The 8,358-nt window shown below is 40.4% G+C and overlaps 1 protein-coding gene across 4 annotated transcripts in view; it reads left to right on the plus strand.

The window, feature by feature from the left end:
• The window catches only part of DIS3L (DIS3 like exosome 3'-5' exoribonuclease), a 33,398-nt gene extending 26,579 nt beyond the window's left edge, over positions 1-6,819 (plus strand). For all 4 annotated transcript variants that reach the window (XM_027570233.1, XM_027570234.1, XM_027570235.1 and 1 more), the window contains 6 exons: positions 818-1,351; positions 3,242-3,396; positions 3,497-3,675; positions 5,152-5,297; positions 5,966-6,140; positions 6,228-6,819. In XM_027570233.1, the coding sequence (XP_027426034.1) occupies positions 818-1,351; positions 3,242-3,396; positions 3,497-3,675; positions 5,152-5,297; positions 5,966-6,140; positions 6,228-6,536 (1,498 nt within the window). In that variant the 3' untranslated portion in view covers positions 6,537-6,819. The remainder of the gene's footprint in view (positions 1-817; positions 1,352-3,241; positions 3,397-3,496; positions 3,676-5,151; positions 5,298-5,965; positions 6,141-6,227) is intronic.
• The last annotated feature ends 1,539 nt before the right edge of the window (positions 6,820-8,358 follow it).

The following is an 8,358-nucleotide window of genomic DNA, read 5'->3' on the forward strand; positions in this document are numbered from 1 at the left end:
TTTACATAGATGTAATCAAATTGCCCTCCATAAAGGTTACACCAATTATATTCCCACCACGAATGTGCGAAAATGCTTGTTCCCCCCAACAGCCTTGCCAACACAGTATTTTGTATTTTTTCACCTTTGCCAATTTGAGATGAAAATGGTATCTTACTTAGGTGGTTTTATTTTGCACTTTTCCTATTATGAGTAAATTTAAATATTTTTGTGTATGTTTAATACTCATTTATGTATGTATTCTTTTCTGTGAACTATTTCATGTTCCTTTCCCTTTTTTTTTTTAGTTCTCCGTCTATTTGTAATTGATTTATAAGAACTCTTTATGTATTAGGAAAATTAGCCCTGTGTTTTTTATATGAGTTGCAAATGTTGCATATGTTTTTAAACAGAGTGATTTGATGGTAAAGTAGTTCTTTACGAAATGAACTTTTTGCTAATTAACCTACCATCGAGAGTGACATGATAGTTCAGTGTTAGTCTGTAAGATTTGAAAGGCTTTCTTCTTTACTAGAGAGCCCACCAGACTTGACTCTTATCAGTGCTATGCTAGTCTAATCAAAATGGAGAACTGTAAGCTTAGGTTTGTAACATTACATGTGAACTAATTTCATATTTGCTCAGAGCTCAACAGAACCTAATCTAACTTTGTTGTTAGAATTTAAAATAGTTTTTGAGCTAATGGTGGAGTGTTTGGATTGAGACATTGGTCCAAAAACCTGTAGCATTGTCATTTCTTTTAAGTTACATCCAGGGTCTAGTTCTACTTGCTTCAAAAATGGAAGAAATAATGATGTTAGCCTTATTGGTTTTGTAGGTATGCCGTAAGTGTCATATGGGAATTGGATAAAACCTCCTATGAAATTAAGAAAGTGTGGTATGGCAGAACCATTATTCGATCAGCATACAAACTATTTTATGAAGCAGCCCAGGAACTGCTGGATGGAAACTTCCACATTGTTGATGACATTCCAGAATTCAGAGACTTGGATGAGAAGAGCAAACAAGCCAAGCTAGAGGAGTTAGTGTGGGCCATTGGAAAGTTGACTGACATAGCGCGCCACATCCGGGCTAAGCGAGACCATTGCGGTGCCCTCGAACTGGAGGGGGTAGAGATTCGTGTTCAGCTGGATGAAAAAAAGAACATCCATGACCTCATCCCCAAGCAGCCCCTGGAAGTCCACGAGACGGTGGCTGAATGCATGATCCTGGCCAACCACTGGGTAGCCAAGAAGATCTGGGAGAGCTTCCCTCATCAGGCCTTGTTGCGCCAACACCCTCCTCCACACCAGGAGTTTTTTTCTGAACTGCGAGAATGTGCTAAAGCAAAAGGCTTCTTCATAGATACACGGTAACTCCTCTCTTGAGGGGGCAGAGGAATGCAGGGAGTGCTGTACACTTACTTATCTTACAGTAGTTCCTAAAATGGGACAGCCGGATCTTTGACCAAAAATAGAAAACTTCTTGGCTCTCTTCATTTACTATAATGTAGGTATAGAGATTAAAATTAAAATGAGCTTATTTAGGCAAAATTTTGATCCGCTACGATTTGTAATGCAGTATTAAGGAACCTGTTACCCTTGGTTTAATTTCATAGAACCCTTAGGCAAATACCAAGAAGTAATCCTATTTATTTCATTACTTTAAAAATGCAGCTTATCTTTGAGGCAATATCCTAAAACACCACACCGATGATAAATTTATACCATCCCTTCACAGAATGAGACATCTTTATTCACCCCCCTCCAGGACAAAAGATTTTCCCTATTAAAAATGATGTACAGGGGCACCTGGCTGGCTCACTTGGTAGATCATGTGACTTTTGATCTTGGGGTCGTGAGTTCAAGCCCCACAATGGGCTTACTTAAAAACAAAAAAATAAAATAACAAAAGGGTAAGTTTAAAAAATGATGTATGGAGGATTTTTTTTTCAATATTTTGTTTCAAATAACAGGTGCTATTTAAAATATCTTTTATTTATTTACCAAAATGGATTTTTTTTTTCCTCTGTGATGCATCTTTTTTTTAAGATTTTGTTTATTTGACAGAGAGGGACACAGCGAGAGAGGGAACACAAGCAGGGGGAGTGGGAGAGGGAGAAGCAGGCTTTCCGTGGAGCAGGGAACCCGATGCGGGGCTCGATTCCAGGACCCTGGGATCATGACCTGAGCCGAAGGCAGACGCTTAATGACTGAGCCACCCAGGCGCCCTTGTGATGTATCTTTTGTTGGTTTATTTGATGGGTGAGTGCCTGGGTGAGCACCGTGTGTGGGGGGCTCACTGGGTAAGGGCTTTCAGATATCTTGTATCATTTGTATTTTACAGATAGGGAATCCCATCTGGAGAAGTTAAGTGACTTACCTGTAGTTTAACAATGAGTCAGGGCAGAGTCTGGACTTGAATCCACGCATTCACGTCTGTCACGCTGGAAAGCTCACAGCCCACTCGTGATGCTCTGTTCATCATTTTCCATCTTTCCTTCCCTCCCTCTCTCTTAATGGGCTGTAGTACAGAACTGAATGATAGGCTGACTTGTTTCACTTTTCATGTAATTCTACATTTCCTGGGTTTTAAAGATTGAGTAAATAAATAGAATATTTGCTGTCCTTTTCTCTTTAAGAAAAGGAAGATAATTTAAGTTTCGCCTAACTGTGCACCTCAGGTTTAGTTTAGTTTTTTTTAAGTCCCTCTGGTCAGTAATTCTTGATTTTCAAAAAGTCCGTTCTTTGACGTGTAAGGGATGTTTAACTTAAGGGTGTTAAGAATTCTGTTCACAAAAGTATTGGACCACCTTCTATGTGCTGGGCATTAACCTAACCACATAGATATCAGTACATTGCTCTTAACTACTTCAGAAATGTTATTTAGGGGCGCCTGGGTGGCTCAGACAGTTAAGTGTCTGCCTTTGGCTCAGCTCGTGATCTCAGGGTCCTGGGATCGAGCCCCACGTCGGGCTCCCTGCTCAGTGGGAAGCCTGCTTCTCCCTCTCCCTCTGCTGCTCCCCCTGCTTGTACTCTCTCACTCTCTCTGTCAAATAAAATCTTAAAAAAAAAAAAAAGATGTTATTTAAATTGATATACTTTCTTTGTTTCAAGCTTAAAAGCAAACTGCATTGCAATAGTTGAAAAGAGTTGCTTCTACAACGTATCCAAAATAAAATTTCTTCAGAGTGAAAGATTTCCTTCAGAGTATTGACTTGTAGCTGGGAACTAAATAGAGGTCTTTCCGATTTTTTTGTCAGGTCCAATAAAACACTGGCTGATTCTCTGGATAATGCGAATGACCCCAACGATCCCATCGTAAACAGATTGCTGCGATCCATGGCCACACAGGCCATGTCTAATGCACTGTATTTCTCCACTGGGTCGTGTGCGGAGGAAGAGTTCCATCATTATGGTGAATGATAGCATTTCCTTTTGTGTGGCCATAACCTTGAGCAGGTCGTTTAAAAACTATATTTGTTTGTTGATTTCCATCTTTTGGTTTCTTTCTGAAGGCCTTGCATTAGATAAATATACTCACTTTACATCTCCGATAAGAAGATACTCAGATATAGTAGTACACCGACTGTTAATGGCAGCCATTTCAAAAGATAAGAAAACGGAAATTAAGGACAATTTGTTCAGCAACAAAGATCTTGAGGAATTATGCAGACATATCAACAACAGAAACCGAGTAAGAGGGGATTTTAAATTCTCTTAGCCATCATCTCTTTTGCTAAGAGAATATCAGCTTTATTATGTGGTGGAACGAAGTGCCATATATTCTGGCCAATTAAATTCTGCATTATTCTCCCCAATGAAATAACATGAAAAATTGTAAAGTTTCTTGTGTTGCTCTCAATACATTTATAGATGTTATGAAGTCACTTAATGTGGGTTTAGGAGATTTAACAGTAGGTTAGATGGTTTTCCCAAAAAGTAGACCTGTAAAAGACCACGTATCATCTTACCACCCCAAGATAGCCCATTTTTATTTATAACGAATAATGGTACCATACCTGCTCCTCTGAAATCTTTTGCACTTGACACATCTGTCACTGACAGCATCACTTCAGAGTAATTACATCTTTCTTTTAGAAGCTGCTCTGTATTGTATTTCATATTGTTGGCTAGTGGCTACAGTATTGTACAGCATAGAAGAGAGCACTTGGTGATACAGAAAAATTGGAAACTACCTAAATGTTTAATATAATTTTTGTATCCTGTATTGTAGTTCACTGCTCTGCAGTATTATAGTCACTAGCCATATGGGCTATTTAAATTCTTAAAAATTAGGGGCACCTGGGTGGCTCTGATGGTTAAGCGTCTGCCTGCGGCTCAGGTCATGGTCCCAGGGTCCTGGGATCGAGCCCCGCATCGGGCTCCCTGCTTGGCAGGGAGGCTGCTTCTCTCTCTCTCTCAACTGTTCCCCCTGCTTGTGCTCTCTCGCTCTCTCTGTCAAATAGATAGATGGAATCTTTAAAAAAATAATAATAATAAAAATAATAAATTCTTAAAAATTCACTTCCTTGGTTGCGCTAGCCACGTTTCACATGCTCCTAGACATGTGTGGCTAGTGGCTACCTTTGGGGCAACACAGATGTATAGAACATTTCCATCATTGCAGAAAGTTCTGTTGGGCAGTGCTGTTGTTCTAGGCAACCCAGTTTATACCCATCCTTGTATGTACACTTTTACAGACTTCAAAGATTGTTGCCTGGATATATTCCTGGCGATAATGAATTGCTGACTCAGAAGGTGTGCACAAATAAAACTTTGATAAATTATCAACTTGCCCTCCAGGATAGCAATACTAATTTATACTTGCACCAGCAGGATTATGGTAGGACAGACTTGAAAATAAAGGCAAGGCGTAGATATGGATACTTTCCTCTACCTGAATGAATGGTAACAGATTCTAAATAACAAACAGGTTTTTTTCTTAAAAAATTAATTTTCCAAAAAAGACATTTTTGAGGGAAAGATTGCTGGATGGTTAGGTTCCCACAAAACTAATTTAATTCATAATAGAGAAGAATATTTGTATTAATACTTTTCTAGAGTCCAGCCATTTTTTAAAGACACCGTGTCTGTGGGAGTATGAATTCTGTGTCTCCCCCGGGAATGTCAGCCTGCTTTAGCGTGCGTCGGGTTGTGCTTCTTCTTGCAGGCAGCACAGCATTCTCAGAAGCAATCCACTGAGCTCTTCCAGTGCATGTATTTTAAAGACAAAGACCCAGACAATGAGGAGCGTTGCATATCTGACGGAGTTATATATTCAATTAGAACAAATGGTGTGCTTGTATTTATACCAAGGTATGTTACATCTAACGTAATAGCTGTTAACAAATCATAGTTACACTAGGGGCGCCTGGGTGGCTCAGTCAGTTAAGCGTCTGCCTTCGGTCAGGTCATGATCTCAGGGTCCTGGGATCGAGTTCGGCATCAGGCTCCCTGCTCAGCAGAGTCTGTCCCTCTCCCTCTGCCCCTCCCTGCGCTGTGCTTGTGCTGTCTCTCAAAAAATAAGATCTTAAAAAAAAAAAATCATAGTAAACTAAGTGTAGAACACAAACAGTACATTGGATATAACTTGTTAAAATATAACAACTATTTGTAGGTACAGATGTACATAATGTAATAGAATAATGCAGGATATAAGTATAAAAGGAGGGGTGCATCTGACTCTTGATCTCAGCTCAGGTTGTGATCTTAGGGTCGTTGAGTTCAAGCCCCATGTTGGGCTCCTACTTAAAAAAAAGTATAAAAGGAGATTAGCATCTAGTACATCTGAATTAGTGTTAAGATAGGATTTTACTTCCTTATTTAGCAAAATATTTTTCCATCTGCTCAGTGAAGTATTTGGAGGTAAATGAGAGGAAAAGTTGTTTTTGATCTAGAATAAAAAACTAGCATTCTAGATTGAGTGTACAAGATTTGTATACTAAGAATACATTATCTCGATTTTTATTCTGGCAATGATTCAGGTTTGGGATTAAAGGTGCTGCTTATTTAAGAAATAAAGATGGTTTGGTGATCTCATGTGGCTCAGACAGCCGTTCGGAATGGAAACCGGGATCCCTTCAACGATTTCAAAACAAAATCACCTCTACCACAACAGGCGGGGAGTCTGTCACGTTCCATCTGTTTGACCATGTAACAGTAAGTCCATATTTACATTAAGCATTGCTTTCAACGTCAAGTATAAAGAATGTGATTTGGTAATATGCATTTTCTTCTCTGTGATAGGTGAGAATATCTGTACAGGCCTCCCGTTGCCATTCTGATACAATCAGGCTTGAAATAATAAGCAACAAACCGTACATGATACCAGATACAGAACTTTTTCATCAGAGCTCCCTCTTGTTAAAGAGTGATTTAGTGAAAGAAGTAACTAGATCTGTGGAGGAAGCTCAGCTTGCCCAAGAAGTCAAAGTAAACGTCATTCAGGAAGATTATCAAAAATACTGCCAAACAAAGGGAAGAAGCCTATACACACTCCTAGAGGAGATAAGGGATCTCGCTCTCCTGGATGTTTCCAACAGTTATGGAATGTGAAATACTCTTTTTACTTCATTAAAAGAGCTGTTTTGTGAATGCTTTCAACTTTCTTCCTAATCTTAACATCTAATATTCTGTGTCACCTAACGTTCTAATCGATTGGGATGCGGTAGATAGTTCACCAATGCGCAAAATGTTTTCTCATCATTAATTAAAGCTGCATTAAAGAGAAGTTAGATCCCTGTGGAAACTGATTTTTCAGAAATGGAGAGATCATGAATGGTGACTCTGCAGGTCAGATTGCCAGTCTCTTTTTAATAAATCCAGAATTGATTTTTGATTAGCTTGTCTCAAATCCGTTCTTTCAAAATAAGTTTTAATTTTTCTAGTAACTGTTCCTCTGGACCATTTGGGTCCTAGGCCCCTCTGACAGCTGTCAGATTAACTTTTCAGTTGCCTTCAGGTAAGACTTAGTTCTGTCCACCTGCCCACTTTAAGACTCCTATTTCATGTGACTCAAACCTCCCCTGCTGTCCCCACACCAGTTGGGGACAAGGCACAGGGAGTGGGGTGGAGTGCACAGGTAAGTAAGGTGTTCTCACAAACTTCCCTTTCCACGCTCTCATTTTGCTGAGTACTCCTTGGATGGAGCTGCATTGGCCTTGCCCCTGTTGAAGACTTGTTACTTTGCCAGTGTATCCCACCCTGGAAGAGTAACTTTTTAGTCCACTGCGAGGCCAGTCCCCAGCCAGCCACAGAGGCCCCCTCCCCCAACCCGTATGTTCTTGTGCTCAACTTCCTTTCAGCCAAACCATCCTTGTCACTCTCCATCCCCAACAGAAGTCAGCAAGCCTGATGGCATTAAGATGCCTGCCTGTCCCAGCCTCACAGAAACCAAAGCCACTTTAACACCATCACTGTGCCAGTCTCTCTCACAAAAAGCAACCTTCCCGTGGCACCTGGCTGGCTCAGCTGGTGGAGCATGCGGCTCTTGATCTCAGGGTTCTAAGTTCGAGCCCCATGTTGTGTGTAGAGATTACTTAAAAAAATAAAATCTTAAAAAAATTTAGAAAAAAAAAGCAAACTTCCCATCTCCTAGTTTGTAAAAACTTGCTTTGCCTTTCCCTGTTGCCCATCAAAATCTGCCATGAACTAGAAAGACCTTTAAACTCGGTTGTCAACATGGCACTTTTTCTGTAATTTACTTCTCCACCGAGCTGATAAACTCAGGCAGGAAAAACTCCAATCAGATCTTATCGCCATCTGGCCCTAACACTTCTAGCCTCATATTTGCCATTCCCAAGTCTTTCATACTTCCTAGATTTCCATTTCTGTATCATTATTAGACATGTCCTTCCCAACCCTTGGGTTGTCCTCCACAAATGCAAAGGTGCCCTATCTGGATCATTCCCTAGGTGCTCTGTGTTCCTCATGATGCTTTGCAAGTTTCTCCCACTAGTCAGTAAAGTATCAAGGAGCATGTGAACTCCCCTAGCACCAACGCAGGCCAGGCAAGACAGCAGCCTTTCAGGTGACCCTTTTAAAATAACTCCTCAAATGGGGCGCCTGAGTGGCTCAGTCGTTAAGCGTCTGCCTTCGGCTCAGGTCATGATCTCAGGGTCCTGGGATCGAGCCTCACGTCGGCTCCCTGCTCAGCGGGAAGCCTGCTTCTCTCTCTCTCCCTCTGCCTGCCGCTCTGCCTACTTGTACTATCTCTGTGTCAAAAAAAAAAAAAAAATCTTAAAAAAAAATACTAAAAAAATAAAATGACTCCTCAAAATACACGTAAACACATACAGAAACCTTAAACATTTTACCAAAAGTGTATATTGCAGGACTAAATAGCAGTAAGAAACTTTCATAAAGCCTTGAGATAGTT

Source organism: Zalophus californianus, chromosome 6, assembly GCF_009762305.2.
Source record: "Zalophus californianus isolate mZalCal1 chromosome 6, mZalCal1.pri.v2, whole genome shotgun sequence".
Taxonomy (NCBI): domain Eukaryota; kingdom Metazoa; phylum Chordata; class Mammalia; order Carnivora; family Otariidae; genus Zalophus; species Zalophus californianus.